At 36.1% G+C, this 20299-nt stretch overlaps 1 protein-coding gene across 2 annotated transcripts in view; it reads right to left on the bottom strand.

The window, feature by feature from the left end:
- LOC115439744 (mitoferrin-1) overlaps positions 1 to 20299 on the bottom strand; it is a 181615-nt gene that overhangs the window by 4450 nt on the left and 156866 nt on the right. For both annotated transcript variants that reach the window (XM_037440150.1, XM_030163724.2), the window contains 2 exons: positions 1917 to 2047; positions 1539 to 1595 (listed from right to left, as the gene is read on the bottom strand). In XM_037440150.1, the coding sequence (XP_037296047.1) occupies positions 1539 to 1595; positions 1917 to 2047 (188 nt within the window). The remainder of the gene's footprint in view (positions 1 to 1538; positions 1596 to 1916; positions 2048 to 20299) is intronic.

The raw sequence follows: 20299 nt of genomic DNA, 5'->3' as shown, positions 1-20299 counted from the left end.
ACTAAGTCTTCAACGAAGTATAAATACGACAAAAACATGCTCGGTAATCAATGAACGTCTTTAAACAAATCTTTGTTTTGTTTTGTTTTAGCGTACACTACAATACACCTCGTAAATTCCTGTTTTGTTCATTCGTATATACGGGGAAACCCCAGTTAACATATACATTGCATTGTTACGGAACCTAATGAGTAATCGGCTTGTGCGCTCCGCCTCCAGACTACATCCAGTGGCTGTTACGAAACAGGAAAAACGTATTTAGCATGTGGAGTAATGGACTATGATTATCCTTATTTTCCATACTGATTTTGGTCAGGGTGTGGTGTGTGGTGAGCAGTTCCTGATTAGGTATGACCGATTACCACAGGTCAAGAACAAATCAATATGATGACCGGTTCGCGACCGGCACCTACTTTGATAGCTATTCGAGCTACATAACCTAGATATACATTTTCAGGGCAGGAAACAGATGTATCCAATACATAATAGTACAATATTATATTGTATTTCGTGTAAACAATTGGTCAAAATTATCTGATTGAAAGTCATCTCAGAAACCGGCTGTCCATCTTCTTTTAGTGAAAAAATGAAATTACAACCAGCTTATATTACTTCTTCTTGGAAGCTAACATAAACTATATTAAATAGTACATTGTCGTCATGTTCAGTATGCACTCATTATGTTTTTTTTTTTACAATTAGATACATTATATGATTACATCATCGAAACTTCCACAAATCTTACTGCCAAATGAGATGCGATCATGATTGATTTTAACACTATAAGACGACGCGATGTACCATGTGCGAAACCACATGAAAAACAGAGTTAAGGGCGCAACTTTATTTCGTATCTCATGGCACGGGCGTCGCCGGGGGCGGAGGGCGGTCTCGGGACTCGGTTGTTACACCACATTACATAACAGTAATTAGTAGCGGCGAGCCGGGCCGATAGCCCTCGACCCCGGCCCGCGACACTGCCATGTTATTACAAGGCTTTGGGCGGTTCTTTAACACTCCCTCTGCCCCTCGCCCCGCAGAGTATCCGACCATCGACGCCTATGACTAGTCTCTCGCTGTCACTACGCTGAGTCTATTATGTTACTTACCAATCTTATAAAATATTATAGATTAAACAAAGCACGCCCCCCCCCCCCCTTCCCCGTCCCGCAACGTCTGTCTATCTAAACGCGATAAATTCAAAGACTGCCAAATGGATTTCAATGAAATTTAGTATGGAGACAGCGTCCTTCCCCGGGAAGAACCTAAGCTAATTTTTATCTAGGAAAAATATAAAACGGGACTTTTACCCAGTAAAACAAAACAAACGTGGGCGTATCTGCGACCAACAGCTAATAGATAATAATAATATCGAATCCATAGTTACGTCATATTTTTGTATTATTTCTCAATTGATGCTCTCTTCAACGGTGAAGAGAAATAGCACGCGTGTTAGGATAACTCCATCTACATTCAATAATACAATTTGCAACAAAGATAATAAATATTATTTTAGTTTGTGAGGGATTTTTGCTTACCTTCAGCTGGATTCGAAACTGCGTCGTGCATGAGCGACGCTAGGCACCCTGACAAACCTGGAACATATGGACAATTGTATTGTATAAACATCTACCAATATTTCGTCAAAAAAAATTTTAAACCTATAATTAGGGCAAAATAATGTAGAACAATAATTAGTTAATTTATGTTTCTGAATAAATTAACCAATTATTGTTCCAGGTTCTAGGTTTAATGATAAAGCGTAATATAAGTATAGGAAATCGATAATATTGTCTGTCTACTTGTTACGCTTTCTTAGTTAACCTACTGAATCGATTTCGATGACATCGATTCAGTAGGTTATGTCTTTAAAGACATAGCGTCGTGCAAAAGCTATTTAATAATAATGTTAGTACCGTGTGTGATGTGGTCATGCCGATGTCGCGTTAGGTGCGAGAGCGTCATCTTGCAGTGCTCGTAGGTGGCGAAGAAGCACGCATGCGCGGGCCCGGCGCCCAGCACCACGGCCGACAGACCGCGCACAGGCCTGCAATACACAACAAAAATATTCTAAGCATTAAAATACATCACAAAAATAACAATTACATCAAATATTCATAATCATAACGCGTGACAACAAGTGTAATGTTGTATCTTTCAACCAAATTTCCTTACTGCTATAGGCTACTTTTTATTCCGGAAAATCTTTACCGCAAGCTAGTATATTATATAACTAGCTTTTGCTTGTGGCTTTGTCCGCGTACAGGAATATTTCCGGGATAAAAGTCCCGCTATATATTTTCCCGGGATAGAAAGTAGATTATGTCTTTAAAAGAGTCTCAAAATATCTCCGTAGCAAATTCCATGGAAATCCGTTGGGCAGTTTTTGAGTTTAACGCGTTCAGGCAGACACATTGATGCGGCGGTGGTTAGTATTATAATATTAATTTTTTTTTTTACTTTTTAAAAAGAACAAGTCTAACATACATGGTTGTTGCATAACTTCAACCATTTCCGCAGCTTACGCAACGGAAGATCTCAAAAGAAATAAATTTCCCCCGTCTTCGCCACATTTTTCAGTGATGATCCGCTTCTATTGGTCATAGCTTGATGTTATATAGTCTATAGCTTTCAACGATAAATTGGCTATGCAACACTAAAACAATTATTTAATTTAAACCAGTAGTTCCTGAGATTAGCGAGTTCAAACAAACAAACTCTTCAGCTTTATATAATAGTATAGATTATGTATGAATTAGCGTCAATGGATGTTAGTTTAATATTCAAGGTCATTTATTTATTCATATTATTTCGTACTATTTCCGATTACCCTTGCTTATTGCGCAATATTACGTTTCGTCAGCGACTCCGTTTCGATAGAAGAAAAAAATACTTAAAATAAAGCTAAATAAAACAGATATAAATGGATAACAGCGAAATATCCGCCATTATAGATTCTGATTTTTGTTAACAAACATGCTTTAATTATAAAAAAAAAATATATATTCCAACCAGTTGCTATTAAATATTAAATAGATATCCGTAGATCAAAATCGTGGTAACCGACCGCAGAGTAGATCCAAAGCAACATAATAATATTAATGTCTACAAATACTTGCATATTAATAAACACCAAAAAAAAATAGAGAGACCGGCTATTGCGGCCCCGCAGTTATACAAATAAAAATAATGTTACATGTTTTACGAGCATAAGTTTTTTGTTTCGTTGCCGTAGTCAGTAAGGTTTTGTATTGACTCCAATTAACAACTGCCGTACATAATGTAGATAACTGAGTTAATACGCAACGATTATACCTACACTACATGTTTATTCCTTAACAAATTACCATTGACGTTGACTTATTACGTGTATTGTAAGCAAATTATTACACGATGTTACTGATACAAAAAGTCAGCTCTCGTGTTTGTCTGTTTGTCCACGAATATATACATTCACTGAAACAAATACACTTCAATACATACGTATTGAAAAGTATGTGCTTCAGGATTAGCAAAAAAAAATATGTAATACGTATAATTTTATTATGCTAAACCGTGAGTTGCTTGATCGACTCAGTCCCGCTCCTCGCCAGGTACTCTAAATACAAGTCACTTCAGTGGTTTCCATAAGTTTCATACTTTGACTCTACAACACTTACAAACTATTTGTAGACAAGCGTGTTTTGAAAGGTAATTTCCCTTTTACAGGACTTGTGCCACTTATGGATTGAAATATGGTAAGTTAAACAAACGATCAGGAGAGAATATTTTTCAATTGCGTCATTCTAATGCAGGTAGATTCATACGCATAATCGTATCTTCGTCACCTAACGTTAGTGCCATAAAGAGAATTAGTAAACTGGACACATAACAACGATAAAATATCTATTCCTACAAGAACTCATTACTGCTTTCATGTAATTATAAGTAGACAAAGACTTAGACCATGTGATCAAAGGCGAGTGAGGGACACTGAACAATTAACTCTCAATTACGAGCCCGGTGCAGATTGAGCCTAATAAAATTCAAATTGAAAGACGATCTGACTAAAAGAATAAGGAAAATGACACGACAAAATGTACAAATTGGACATCATAGAGTATCAAGATGAGGACGATAGCGTGCGAAGGATACAGCAATAACAAAGTACAATTATCGATACAGTTTAACATTATGCGATAACCCAAAATTGTTTTAAAAATACCCTAATAAAATTACATAAAACGTGTATAATTAACTCGTTTTTTGCACTGACACTTATCGCTAATTCATTTTAAACATGTGATACAAAAATACATTAATTATTGGCTGATTACTCCTACGAGTGCGTTCAATTTAGAGCATAGTATTTCAATTTCAAGACTATCTCAGCTACTATGTCGCGATTTATCAATAGCACATTAAGATCATCGAGTTGAATCTTACATCATGAAGACTGAATACAAAAAACGCGCCGATCTAAACACACATCACGGCACACACACACGCCACCGTGGCTTGAAGGAGGATGTGTCCGATCCGAAGTGTTTTTTTCAATCACTAGTTTATTATTATCGGTCTAAAGTCTAAGTATACGAGTAGACTTGGAATTCACAATGAACAAACACACCTCCGACATATAGCTGTTGCGCGATTAACTAATCACCGGACATTTCTCATTTTATGCATCGTTGGTTAATTGACTGAATTGTATTAGAAACTTTTTAGGAATTTTAATTAAGTGTTTTAATTTTATGCTTACTTAACCTTCAAGCAATATTTTGGCTGGCAAAATTTCACTCCAATCATATCTGCTGTCACCAACAAAAGCGAATCAGGTCCAAAATTTGGCCAATGCCAATGAAGGCTAATCAACAACCAGTGACGTATCCTTTTTGTACGTATTCAACTTTTTGAAATTTAATCGAACCACGGACTACGTAAACTGCCGTGACTCCAGCCAGGCACTGACGTACGAGGGGGGCACTATGTCGCAGCTATCATTAACCCGACACCGCCGTATGCATAATACATTGACCAACACGTTAGTAGCGTGGGTCCGTGAACGTGAACTACTAGAAGAGCACAATACAGGTCGCGCGCCCTTGGCAGTGAAGGGCGGCCGCCGCGCACGTCGCGTGCCGCGGTTTCAATTTGTATGGAACGAAAATCAATACTCTACGCGGGCCAAAACAATTAGCTTCATTAAGTAATTTAAAAAATACTCAATTGTATAGTAGTTAGGTTAGTTGTTCGCCACTAGATTTATCAGTCAAATACTGAAAAGCATGAAGCAATTTACATCATGCTGGTAATTTTGTTTTGTTTGCTGTTAAGATTGAATTCAAAAGACAAAGCAATTTGCGAGTCACAAGAGACAACAATAATAATAATAATAATAATATCAGCCCTGTATTATATACTTGCCCACTGCTTAGCACGGGCCTCCTCTACTACTGAGAGGGATTAGGCCTTAGTCCACCACGCTGGCCTAGTGCGGATTGGTAGACTTCACACACCTTCGAAATTCCTATAGAGAACTTCTCAGATGTGCAGGTTTCCTCACGATGTTTTCCTTCACCGTTAAAGCGAACGATAAATTCACAAAGAATACACACATGATTTTTTTAGAAAAGTCAGAGGTGTGTGCCCTTGGGATTTGAACCTGCGGACATTCGTCTTGGCAGTCCGTTCCACACCCGACTAGGCTATCGCCGCTTATACAAGAGACAATACAGAAATAAATTTACGAAGCAACATTATAAGAATTATAGTCTAATCTGTCGACTGTATCGACGAGTGTGTTGAATTGATTATACTAGACTCCGAATAAAGATTCAAACCACAAAAACAACACCTTAAAAGTATTAGTACTAAACAATACAAAATGATAGAAATGTCGACTGTCACGTGCGCTATCTACTAGTCGCTAAACAGGTCGAAACAGAATGATCGACATATAACACGTACGCACATCCCTCAGTCGTCAATAATTATGTGCAATGAATTTGTTCGCAGTATCCACTCCACGTATTCATTGTGACGGTGCGCATTGGCTGCATAAATTGGTTTACAATTTGAGGACAGATGATATATCTGGACATCTGGGCAGTACAGACGAGTAGTGTTGCTATATTTGCGGCAGGCTGCAGGACAGCGTCTTTATTTTTTCTCTGCTTCCTTCCACGGGAGACCATCGTGATACATATTTCGGGATGAGATTGAGCAACTGAGTTAATAAGATTAAACTTCTTTACTTAAAAATAAAATTAAGCACATTGATTAGTGCTGCGCAAGCGCACAATAATAGCGTGTTGGATCTTATTATAATTTTGCTAAGCCCCTATATTTATAATTTGGCCTTGTAAATTTTTATAAATAATTTATTATATTATATTTTTACAACATTAAATACAACTTTTCGTAACTAATTGGATGTTTTGATATCGAAGACATTAAAAGATATCAACTGTGTATACAGAAACCAAATTTTAAACGGATGTGAAGAAGGAATTATATTCACGACATTTGCCAATTTAATTATTTAAATGCACATTAAATAGAATTTATTACTTAATAATTTAAATATCTTTACTAACACTGCAACCGCCGAATAGATTCAGATGAAATTCGGCAAATAGATAAATATTGTCTTAGATTAATATGTATTGGCTACATACTTCTTATCATGGACAGTTCACAGTGACCTTTATACATACCGAAAAGGCTTATAACGCAGGCGAAGCTGCGTACAAAACTCAGTATTTCATAGACCGTGTTATCTACATATAATAATTATTATTGTATAATCAATCATATTACATTCGCGTAGTATTTTTATCTTGAGGATCAACGCTAAATATCTATATAAAAAAATACGATTCGTTTACGTCTCTCCATCGATAGATGGCATTGTTTATACTCTTTAATGAAATTAACAAAGATAATCAACATTATTCTAAGACTTAAGTCCTTTTAAGACTATACTGTTCTGATTTGCTTTATAAATTATCTATGACAACCAGTTTTGTGTTTCAAGTACTTTGGAATATGGGTTCATTATCTAGCGTACCTACAATTTAATTTCAAATCTATACGTGCTGCTAACTATCTGAACAAATATCTTCGTTAATAATCTTGATGTTTTTTTGTTTTTGATTCTTCAGTTGACTAAACACCCGCGTATACATTCGTGACAGACAGACATGCGTACATAATGCGTATAGTATACACACATTCAAAAGCGTAGGCCAAGCAAAAATATTCTATCTCTGCGTTACTATGTTCGATATTATTGAACGTAAGGAAAAACGTTATTATTTAATTCATGAACCTAACAATATAACGGCTGCCAAAGAGTCACACGAGGTGGACCAATCTAGGCCCGGTGCGAGTTATGCGCGTATCGTATGATGTACCTACATTTGCAACATTAATATTCATGTGTTTGTTGTTCCGGTTTATTGTATAATTCGGGTGGATTAAAAGGTCATTGGGCGTATAGGCAGGCTCGCAAGATCTAGCTACTGCCACGTAGGTTCACGTGTCGGCGTGGGCACAGCTGATTGGCTGCCACAAGCGCAAATAATTAAGCAGGAAATATAAAGCGAAGGCTGAAGAAAGTTAACGCGCTAAGAGGCTCACATTATTTGCGCACACGGTTATCAACACCTGTTCCAAACAAACATGAAACATTTTACCTACTTCAAAAATAATGTGTACTCAACTTCAACTCTTTTGCATGCAACCTTGTAATACAGATGTGTTTGTCAAACAATAGACTTTAAGCTGAGTAGCATATTATTATAATATTATTTTGACTATATGTTCAATGTACATTTAAACGACGGTTACAAATTGGGCGCTATTTCCAGCAGATAAGTCCGTATTTCGACTTTATGACACGCGCGCACGCAAGTGAAAGCGCTTAATATGTATCAACGAAATGTTTGCGGTTCGCTCACATTATATTACATTTACAGTGAATTTCCTCGGTAGTCTATACTATGTACATAACAATCATAGGTACTAGGGTTGACCTGTAAACGTATTATCGGATCAACGGCCCAATATTCGAGTTCATTCAGAACTGTGAGTTTATAAATGCTGGAATCTGGCGCCATATCACAGTGGATTGTTCGATAAATCCCACTCACATACACTATTATTTTAAAGGAGCTTAGTAACGTTTTACATTTGATACGAGAAAATTTAGGCATTTGAGGAATGCTGCCGCAATTAGCAACACCACTAACACGTGACAACAGCGGTGAATACTATCTCTATTAGTGGAATAATTGCTTGCTTCGATAGCAACAGCATTAACATGGAGAAGGATCTATAAGAATCTGACATTATAAGTCAAACAATTGCTCCTATTTTTGTTTCGACACCAACAGATACAAACAATATAATTTCATTGCAAATATTATGACCGACGACAATCACGCTTTCCTTTATCGTATTTTGTCAAGTAAATAATATTACTGCGCATTAAAAAATGTGTCACAAAGAGAATAAGAGTACATTGTTTTATTTAGCACATATAGCCGCAGACAGAATGGACCGCCACGACCGCAACATCGTTATCAGTGCCTAGTGTTCTACTACCGGATGATGTCGATGTGCGCAAATCATTTCGTTTTCACTATCCAGAATTCCCAACTAACTTATAACCTGACCGTTAAAATATAATACCTGTTTTGTGATTACTTTTGCTTTTTAGTTTGTCGCACAAGAAATTAGTTTCATATTATGTAAGGCTCCCTATGGCGAGGTTTTTTATTTGCGTGGTCAAACTATAAATACATTGATAAGTCCCTATACTGAGACTGAAATTAGCAGAGAATTGCAAGTTCAATGAAGATTCTAATATGAGTTCTGAACTTTAGGTTATTGAAGACTAAAGCAAAGAAAATTAAATATCGTTCAAATGGTTCCAACGCGTTGAAGTGGTGTAGTAATACTATTGTGCGTTTGATACGCCGACAATGAGCATGATTGGTTCAGCTTGGTACCGTTAGTATGAAAAAATAAACATTCAGTAATGCATTCTGTTAACTGTTTCTAACATGTTAAAACATATTAAACCAAACTTAATAAACCAACTCTCAACCACAAAATGGTAGGAAGATGTAAATTACGAATTTATGATGACTCAGCTAAACTATTTCCCAACATACAAGGTAGATAAATGGATTGAACAGATAGATAGCAGGTAGGTACAGTTGTACATAACTTTAGTTTTTAATTCCATGAAGCAAGACTTATAAATTAAGTTGGAAGAAAGTGATCCAATCAAGTTATATTTCTACAAACAAGACTAGTATGAAAAATTAAATATTCAAAGTTTTTGAAGAAATAAACACGCGCCACTAGTTGCGTTTCACCAATTTAATTTGTAAAAACTAATTATGTCGTACGCCCAGCTGACGCTAGGCGAATTCATTCGGTATCCATTCGCAGAAATTATTTCTTATGACTTCTCATTTATTCTACTGCAAAAGGTTCTTTGAAGGTTTATTTTCACTGACAGAGCGTGAATAGTAAGAAAGAGATCAATTACATCTCGTCGCATTTTCGATTAGAAGAATAATGGAGGGATAATGACTAAAATGTTTGATGAATTATGTATGATTTAGCACTAAACAGAATAAATATTAGATGTGAAGACCATTTAAACGGAATAAATAGAACAAGAGACTTTTGCGCCCACACACCCATCAACACTACAACTCCTGTAAGCCTAGATCAGCAGCGGCACGCATTTTATGACACCGAGCAGTGTAGCTCAGCAAGTCTCAGGGAACACTAATTTGTGTTTATCTCGCAACGAAATTAATCAAATAGATAGATAGGGAGGAGTTGGATAACATACACATTATAGTTAGTAGTAGTACTGTAGAAATAGATCATTTTGTTTGAAATTCCCATCGTGTCTAGGTCCATAAGGTTCGTGTTTCCGCGCCACTTTAGCGGTAATTTTCAGCTCCCTTCATAGCACCGTTCATATCTCTGCTTTAAAAATATCTAAACTTGACTCGTTACCGTCTACGAAATTTGGGATTCCTACTGCATTTACATAATATATTATAAGTTAGAGTGCATTTTATAATAGATATTTCTTATGCGTGAAAGAATATGGGTTAGATATTTATACTTAATCATCGAGCTCAGGGCAAAACGGGACTTGTTAGTTGCGGACGACTCCCAAATCTGATATTATAATGTTCAAATCGTACAAATGTATACATACGTAAGCACTTATTAATAAAGTATTTCTTGCGATTTAGCGAATACTATAGAGTAGAATACTGTAGAGCTCTCTAACGCAGTTATGTCCGTCAATCTATTTAGGTACATTTATTATCTAAATACTTAGGAGTTACTTAGTTAGGAGTACAATCTATCGCTCAATATGGCTACTCCAGAGGGGGTACGAGAGGACGCAATATTACTTAGAATCATTTTTCTAACAGCACTTATCGCAACTTCACCAATTGTCAAGAATATCAACTCCGAAATTTTAATTACGAATGAAGTGTAGTTAATAGTTATACATAGATACCTAAATAAATATTTAATGATTTTAAAGTATAAATAAAATAATGCTGAAAGTTAATTTTAGGAACCAAATGAAGACTGGCTAATACTATAAGGAAAACGGTTATGTAGGCCCGTTATCTCTAATCAGTTTTTCGTAAGACGATATCAAAAACTTCCGCTAGAATTGTTGTAAGTTGTGATAAAATAAAAGCCAACATTCGTCCAAAAAATCGCAAGGAAGACCGCGCTCCTTGCAAAACGAGATTGACCGATTAGACAAAGGCCTAACACCATTATTTCTTCAAGTGATATCAGTTACGCAACGCAGAACAATTAACAGACGAACCACTACGTGCGCCTTATCTGAACCCGTAGTGTGACGTTGATAACACAACACCGCTATTCAGTACAAGTTAACACATTGATAATGTGTTACCAGACGATGGACTTGCCCGTGTGATCTCTGCTTCACAAGTTTTGTCAGTAAAACAAATTATTAGTTTTGTAAAAGTCCACCATTAGGGATTCTAAGAACCTTGAGGTATCGGCGGTAACAACTGGAACGACTTGCACGGAACATTTTCGCCATTCAATTCAGAAGTGTGGTCGACAAGCAACGCCAACATCAAAAGGACTAATCGTAGGCCTATTCGGACCTTGACTGCCGGGCAAATTTGTTGAAAACAGACCTAAGCTCAGTTAAAGAAAGCGTTCCAAGTTTACATTTACAAACACCGATACTGAGTTCACCTTTCACTTATTTAAAATGACGATTTACTTCCAATTTAAACGAAAGTCAATCGAAAGCGATCGATAAATGAAAATCGTCCATGGCCTATATCTTTTAGATGCCATTTCATGTTCTCACTTTGACCCTCTCATCTTCCCTCCCTATATCACTTCAAGGAATTAAAGCATCATGTGCGATAATATTATCTTCTACCCGTCCACCAATATTCTACTATTTATTGTTTATTTACTTCACAATATACTTTCGTCTTTACGCAAGTCATCATGATTAATAAATCAATCACCATAATCGGTCCTTACAAATAATATTACATTAATTGCACTTTCGTTATTAACATTGTTCTTGGAACAATTTTCCTCAACAATGGTCACAGTCAGGGATGAGATAATAGCGACAGCAAAGAACTGGTACCACTATCAAATTAGAAAGATGTGCGTAAGTTTTCTAATCTGGCATAATTTCAATTTCGAATAATCTCCGTTACTCAAATTATTTTGTTTGAATGTTATATTACATCTATAACTTTGTGTACCTACAATCTACGCGTTAAGTATTAAGCACACAATGGTTACCGTTCCATGTAAATACGTTTATCGCGTTTGACCTGCCGTAACACGGCAAAAAATCTTTGCAAACACAATTTACTTTGCGATAAAAAATATTAGGAAGCCAAATCGATTATTTAGTCACATTGTCCAAATCAACAGTTTACCAATTTCCCAATTGCTTTGAAATGGTATTAGATATCATCATTAGCCACAGGATGTCCAGTGCTGTAGGCCCCTCTAATGACTTCCAGACTATTAAGATAATAGCGACCTTCATCCAGTGAGATGTATTTACATGTATTTGCTATAAATTATAATAATGTGTTTATGAGGTAAGCATTTGATATGCAATCAAAGTAATTCCCCATATTGTAAGTACTGCAAACAGAGGGCTTATCATCCTCGCAGCGATCTCAATGACTGTGTGCATCCGTTATCAGGAGCGAAGAACATGAGGCTGCCAATCCGTCGACTTGTCGAATGTCCTTAACAATTATTCGCGACACACCTAACTTTATATTTATTCCATTACTGTTTATAAATTATTCTATTAGTAATTTCTTGAACAGAGTTACTAATAATCCTTTCCATTAGGATCACATGCTGTATATTTACAAAAATAATAATGCAGAAAATTAGGAAAATTGCCTTGAAGTAAACTTCTTTAACTCACCTACGACCACTTATTAAATTCGCGCCTGTATTTCCCTAAATAAGCAAGATCACAATACACTCTACGCTCTCACATTACGGGTATTTCGAAAAAAATCTTGCAACTGAATTTTTAAGCAGTTATCTTTAATTCATTAAGATATAATTTTGCATACACGTTGAGTTTGAATGGCAATACATGGTAAGCTAAGTGGCGCCATTCTAAATCGAATATGGCGGACGGCTCAAGATGGCGGACTAGTCATTTTTTACGCATTTGTGTTAAACTACGAATCACAAGAGTAGTAATTATTTACAGTGGCCGTGTAGTCCCCGCCGAACTACAAGATACTTAATAATTTTGGGTCTTATAAGTCTATGACCAAATGTCACGCTTACCGTGTGTTAAGCGGCTTGCACACCTAATCATTCAGTTGAATATCTTTATATCAATACATATTACAATTTCGACGCAATGTTCGGCACAGATTGTGTAATAATTTCAGTGTGTGGAAAATACAAGGACGAAATGTGTTCGCGGCCAACAGAGCTGTCAATAAACCGGCGGTGTGTTTGGTGAGTTCTCACGTACACTGATAAGGTGATAAGAGGGCGTTTGACATGTGCACATGTTGCCATGATTTATTTGTGCGTGCGATGACGTCACGTACCGCCGCCACCGTGCAGTGAACTGCCACTGGTAGGAAGTGAGTCAAGGACGCCTCGTATCACAGCCGATCCCACCGATTATCGACAATTACAAATGATATCGCAAAACCAATTAGTATGAAATGTTCACGAACCAATAGAAATCATTGCATGGAGTTACATCACGCCTATCAACTTGAGGGATTAGGTCTTAACTCTGGTAATTCTCATTCATTACAAGAACACTTAAATTCTTGCACACTTTCACATGGCAATAGACAATTTAGAACGGTTCTATATACTTAAATGGACCCTCGCATATTAGAGCAGAGACTTACCGTCCAGTCGCTAGCCCAAAGTGTATACGTATATCTGTATTGTTATAATAATGATGTCACCAGCAGCACAAAAAGTTATTTAATGATTTTGCAAGTTCATTATACCAGTTACCGTGTAAAGTGTATCTAAATGCTAATAATGATTCATCTTCTTGTAACGCGAGAGCTTTAATATTTCCAAGAGATATTAATTGTATTAAGTATTTGTTTATTTTCCTTGTAGTCGGTGTAGTAAATACGCATTACCTAGTAGTGCAGCGGTTTCATTCCGTTAATTGATGTTATAACACAGCGATACAATAATTTACAAAGCACGATTTAGAGCCCATAATTTAATAACGTCTTATCACCTTGACCATAGCATGACGAAAAAACAGGACACGAGTGATGCGCAAGCGCGGATGACAGCACTTTGCGCAGTGTATTGGAAGCATTGCAAAGGGTCAAACGAATGAACGTGCCAGCAGATGCAGTCATTCAATCAGGTGTTTGATTGTGCTCTGTGATCACGCACTCGTGATGTGTTGGGGCCCGTGTAACTGCAGTCAATGAACGCATGTCGAGAGCTCGCGGCCGCACGAGGAAAACCTTACCATCGGGGATGGCCCGCTGACGTAACCAATCAGCGTCGATTGCACTGATAAATAACCAGGCGGATGGCTACACTCAAACCGACTGTCTATCAATGCTGTGTGTAATTAATACATATAATGTCATTTTAATTCCTGCATATTTCGGTTCGTGAGTTCATCAAGCAAAAAGGCGCCGGCCCATACACGGTCAAGTGATAATGAATTGATGTGAAATGTTTCGCACAGCTGCAATCGTGTACTCGTTTACTAGACGATGCTTATCAAATGTAAAGATTGCACATTACAACCGCACTGAAAGCCCAAAACTGAATAACATGCATGACGCAATGGACAAACATGTTACGAAAACGGAATGAAAAACGGAAACACAGAGCTCCACGCAAAGTATGTATCACTGTATTCGAACAGCTTATTAGATAATTGTGAGAGTGAACGGGTCGCAAGCGCAGCCCGGCTAGTCAGTAATGCATCCGGCTGAGGCGACGCGATACACGGCGCGACCTTCGACTTGGATGATACGTAGGTCTGAGTAACATCCCCGGCTCGTGTGCCGATTGCAAAACACATTTCACTTACACTGTATCACATTCCACATCATTGAAACCTTTGCGTTTATCTAGTTTGCTTGTGTGGATAGCCCTCGCATCAAACCAGAGTGTAAACAAGCCAACACACACTAACTGGACTTGTGCATTCGGTTATCTAAAAGCATACATAGTATTATAAATAATTATTGGCTATTTTAATTCTAGTGCTAGCTATCAGATATATTGAAAAGTGTGTCATCAACCCGGCGACCTTAGGTATGGACTGTCCGCGTGGCTTGACGACAACTCAATACAGAAACCGTCTATATCATATATCAACATGTACATTTGTTGAAAGTGATGGCAAGAGATAAAGAGCCCAAGTGATTGTTTGCATTGTATTTATATCACATGCGACTGCGATGAATACTTTATGCTAATGTAATGTATTTTATAGTGCAGTGTGTAATATGTCTTCTACTGATAATTTACAATATTTAACAACACAATTGTAGGCAATGTAACTACTGGACATAATAAGACTTAAGTCTTAGATGTTAACATCTCATGTCTCAGGATGACAAGCGCAGTGGAATACCAAACAATACTCAGTAATTAAGGTGTTGGATGGTGGTTTTATTGAATGGGCAGTCTTATATTAAGTAGTATATATAAGCGACACCGCTTACCATCAAGTTAACGGCAAGCATTCTTCATTTAAAGCAATAATAAAAATACATTACAATACGAACTAGTACTCTGTCTACAAAATTATGATAGACATGCAATAATAATGCATAGGCCCTTTCGTTATGGACGATAACTCCATGAAAACAATATTACAAACTCCATTACAACTACGCCGAACGTCAATAAAGACTACATTATACCATGTGCAATAAATATGTAAAAATAAATTTTGTATAAATTAAGGCCTTACATAAGAAAATTAAGTATACAAGCACGTTTTCTAAATTTAGCTTTTCGAGTAGTGAACGGGCTTTTTGTCGTAATATAAAAACGATATATGTATATTATTATGAATCCTAAGAAATAACAAATTTTATACACGAGAAATATTATAAATATAAATAGATAGGGTTGCCAATCATACTGTTATAAAATTATTTTTTTCGATCCTTTTATTTTTAAAAATGTATACATCAGACTGTGTTCCATCGTCGCTGGTATCAATGTCGTCCATCATCAGCAAAGCGAGCGATAAATGACAAGCAATACACACGTCATTTCAAAGCCAAAGGTGTGGTGCTTTAGGTTTTGAACATTCGATCATTCGTCTCGGCTGGCCGTTCCTTTCTCAACTAGGTTATTGACGTTCTCATCCATTAATGAAATAATAAATTAGCTCCTCATTTATTTTATATATTCTATTTAAATTGTTGAGAGGCTTATGAATTTGTAAAAAAAAATTGTTTATTTGAGTGAGAAGCTCCAAAGCATTTGATTATTAAAACTTAAAAAAAACTGGTTATTGTTTTTAATGTTTTTTTTTATTCTCCATTCTCAATATTATTTATTTTTTGTGCATAACGTTAGCAACCGTATGAATATGAGCAAAATTCATTACAGTGATAAAAAATAGAAACTAGAAAGCAACATAAATGTAATGTACTCATATAATCAAGAAAAACATGCTTGGTATAAATGTATGTGGTATAAGTATTTATCCAGTAGCATTATATACCTTAACTATATAAACTTAGGTATAAAATTCATAATATATTCAACATACAAACACGTTATGAGCGACACGAGTAAGCCACAACAACGATTAATTACTCATCAACCACATGTTAAATAATCGTAACTATTCTTTTCTATGCAATTTATATACCTAACGTAGAAAATAATTGTGTATGCATAACACATAAAGAACAACGCTAAACAAATTGTACAACTAAAAGTATTAACTTTTATTATTAATACTAAAAATACGGACAGAAGTCATGGATACAATTTTCCCACCCACATTTAAAACGATGTTAATATTCTGCATAAGTTATAAGATAGTAAGCAACAAAGACGAGTTTTTTTTGCTCGTTATCGTGTCCTTGGACTTGGCTGGGTGGGTATACGTCGCTCGTCGAGCACAAATCTAATTCTCAATGAATCACATCTTCTTATCGATCATCACTACTTGCACCTTAGACAAGATGACTTTCTACAATCGTTTACAATAACAGAAAAAAAATGTATGACAACTTATCGCTACAGGGGCCTTATTCTCTATCCCGCACGTTATTTTGACAGTGCGTAGCAAGCACTTAACACAACGCATCATGTTTAGGACTATAGAAATTTGGCTTACAGAATACCATTCCACGCACATTTCTCGAAGATAACATGACACGGCCGCGTTACGCGTTTACACTATCATACAGAATAAGAGCCCAGGCCTCATGGAATAAAGAAAAAGAAGAATATAAGATCTTAATGCGCAGCCAATAGACCAACGAGACTCTATACTTGTTATGATGTATATATTTATCGTTGGAGGAAAATAAATTACCAATGGCATGGTTTTCGCACTCGTTTCGCATACACAAGTGTTGTTGCGCAGACGGCGCAACCGCGACGGGACGTGCGAAGGTACAACGACTCGTCTCTATAATCTTCTTAAAGAATAAAGGTGACATTATTGTGACGGCAGCGGTAAACCGCAGACAAAAGATACACTTGACAACTATACTGCCGTGCTAAGCGCAAAAGCGGTATGTCAGGGAAAACTTATTTCGAGATAATCGATGTTTTGTAAATATAGTTTTATAGTTTTGTATGTAATGTAAAACTGAGGTAGAGAATCTCTTTAAATTTTTTTTAACACTTTTATAAACAAGAAGATACCTTTATTTAAGTAAGTTCATTGGATGGGCATTTCTTTAAGCTATCTGACGACATAAAAATTAAGACTTTGTTTTTTTTTTTAGATACCGCTTTTGAGCTTAACACGGCAGCATAGCCGCAGCAGTATAGATACCATAGGTCCAATATGCCGTCGTAGGATCATAGTTTGCTACTTTGATCTATTTTGATATCATATTAGGGCTATAAATCCTAAACATATCACAAGGCCCATAATAGGGATTAATCGCCTTGTGATATGTTTAGGTTCAATCATATCACAAGGACCATAATATCAATTAATAAAACTATATTGGCTTAAGTATTTGTCTTTAAAACTAAATATTGCATCATATTTATTTTTTATTAAGTAGAATCAATTTAGTAATAGTAGTCGCATAAAATATCTAATCATCATGCTAGTATGGTAATCGAGTAGACAGGAATTATTATAATATAATATATAAAACTTAGTACCGGTGTAGATAATTTATTCATTTGTTTATTATTATAATTAACTAATAATATTCTCGCGAAATGTCATGGGTGCGGCCATTAAAAAATCTACGTTCTTTTTATATCTTACAATCCGATTTATATGTTTATATGTTTCGTATTCATTTTTTATTTTTATTTAAATATATATAGCTATGTGGACTTAACGAATAGTAATCAACTTTCATAAAACTGTATAATTCGAGACCAAGGAATAATTAAAACTAAACCACTACCGCATATATAAACATCATGCCATTTTATAAAGTGGCTTTCCTCTGTGTTCGTTACACAGAGGAAAGCCACTTTCGATCATCTATTATACATAGATCCAGGTAACGATATGTCGGCTGTCATTATGACCTTGAGACCTTTCGGCATTACAACCACTCAATTGTAAGATCACGACACCTTAATCGCTCTCGTTCACAGCATTCACTATAATCTTACTTTAATAAATCTAAAATCATTCTCCAAATTCAAAACAAGGACGGCGGCAAAGACTAGCTTAGAAGGGGCAGTAAAGGATCAGTCGGATCCCAAGATCCCGAACCCTGTATTAAAAGAGTTCGCTATTTATTAATACTTCGTGTAAACTTAAAAGGAAACGTTGGAAAACTGGAAAAATTACCGATCAGAGCAGTTCACTAGAATTGCTTTAGCATGAAAGTTCTATGTTTATACTTCTGGCAATAACGTAGCTTAAAATGTAGTTTCAATCGATCGGAAATCCAAGGTCGGGCCTGAATAGTAGAGTTCCTTCCAAATGTGTATAGAAAAGACAACCTTGATACAACATTAAATGAACTGAGGACGCGCTGCGATCACGACAAAAGAACAAGCTGAAAGAAAATTAATGATGTTCAATGAACAAAAACTTGTATGGAGTAAAACTTCGCTATCGCTTTATATTTTTTCATACATCTGTCTAATTAATGCTATATCAGATCTACATTTGGCATTTTGTCAATGAGATCTCAAGGCACACTAGTTGCACCGGTAGATATTATTTTAGACGACTTGTCATTTGTGGCTGTTTGGTGTTAAGAGCTCACGTTCGTTACGCACGCTAAATGGCGGGTGTTTTAGCAAACAACGTTACCGTATATCCGCTTGCTTCGGCTGCGATACTCCTGTTATTGTAGACTTTGGTCACACCTCCTGTGTGTAAATAAACTAATATGTGGTGATATAACTTCCTGTTATTTGAACGGACATGTGAATGCTGGCGGGAATCATCGACATTCGGCATTGTTGACAACATACTGTATCTGGTAGATTAAATCACCTTCAAACAAATATCCAGAATGATGTAACGGAGAAGAAGACTACGGCACTTTCATATAGCCAATTTCTAAATTTACGTTGGCATATTTTTCAGTGAAGGAAAGCACGAGATAAATCCAATCATTAAATCTCAAATCATTTTTGCAATATGAAAGAAATAGTGTTGGCTCGACTCCACGGACATCGAATAGCAAGAAAAAGAAGTCAATTCAACAACTCTTTTCATAGTTTAATGGGAAAAGCAAGGCGCAAAGACCAGGAAATGAGACCAAAATATGGAAACTAACGTTACAGTAGAATTCCTGTCGACCAACAAGAGACGTTACATTCACTGTCACAACCTAATAGACCATTATTTTATACCTTTCAGTTGCTGCCGCTGATCTTTTAATTAATTTACCATCTTCATTATCCATATATATAAATAGTCTATTATTTTGTGATGGCGTGTGTAGAAACCTATTGTATAGTTGGCAGACATATAAAATTCTATAGCTCTACTTCGTTATAAATCTTCTGTCGTTTTCGTGATTCGACATTATTTTAATTTAGAGTGAACAATACATAAACCATATGTTGCTCGCGGTTTCGCCCGCGTGAAAAACTGTACCCGCTACAATAGTCTCTAATACTTTGTACGACGCCAACAGCATCCATTTTAAAAATCTGATAAAAAACATTATTACCCATGAGCAAATTACTGAGATAAAAAGTAGCCTTTGTGTTAATCCAAGACAAAGTCTACTTTCCCGAAAATCCTAAATCCCTTATGATCGCGTTTACATCTAATAAACATAAAAGCATCTAAAAAAAATTAGAAACTTTCGCCTTACAAGTAGAAGTAAGATAAGATGAAATTATTTCATTAATTTATTGCAGCGAATAGTGTTATTTATAAGCGGAAATAAATAATGTGATCAATGTGAGTGAGAGTACAGAAATATGATTCTGGGAGTGCATTAGCTTTTTAGTTACACTGAAGACTATTTGGCATCTGACAAGGCCTGCAGCGGAGTGGAAGTTTACGAGCATAGGAGATCATTTGTCATTGAGTGATCCATCCTGCTCGTTTGTT

Source organism: Manduca sexta, chromosome 18 (genome assembly GCF_014839805.1).
Source record: "Manduca sexta isolate Smith_Timp_Sample1 chromosome 18, JHU_Msex_v1.0, whole genome shotgun sequence".
Lineage (NCBI taxonomy): Eukaryota > Metazoa > Arthropoda > Insecta > Lepidoptera > Sphingidae > Manduca > Manduca sexta.
The sequence above is the reverse complement of the archived record's forward strand: the minus strand, read 5'-3'. Positions and strand labels throughout refer to the sequence as shown.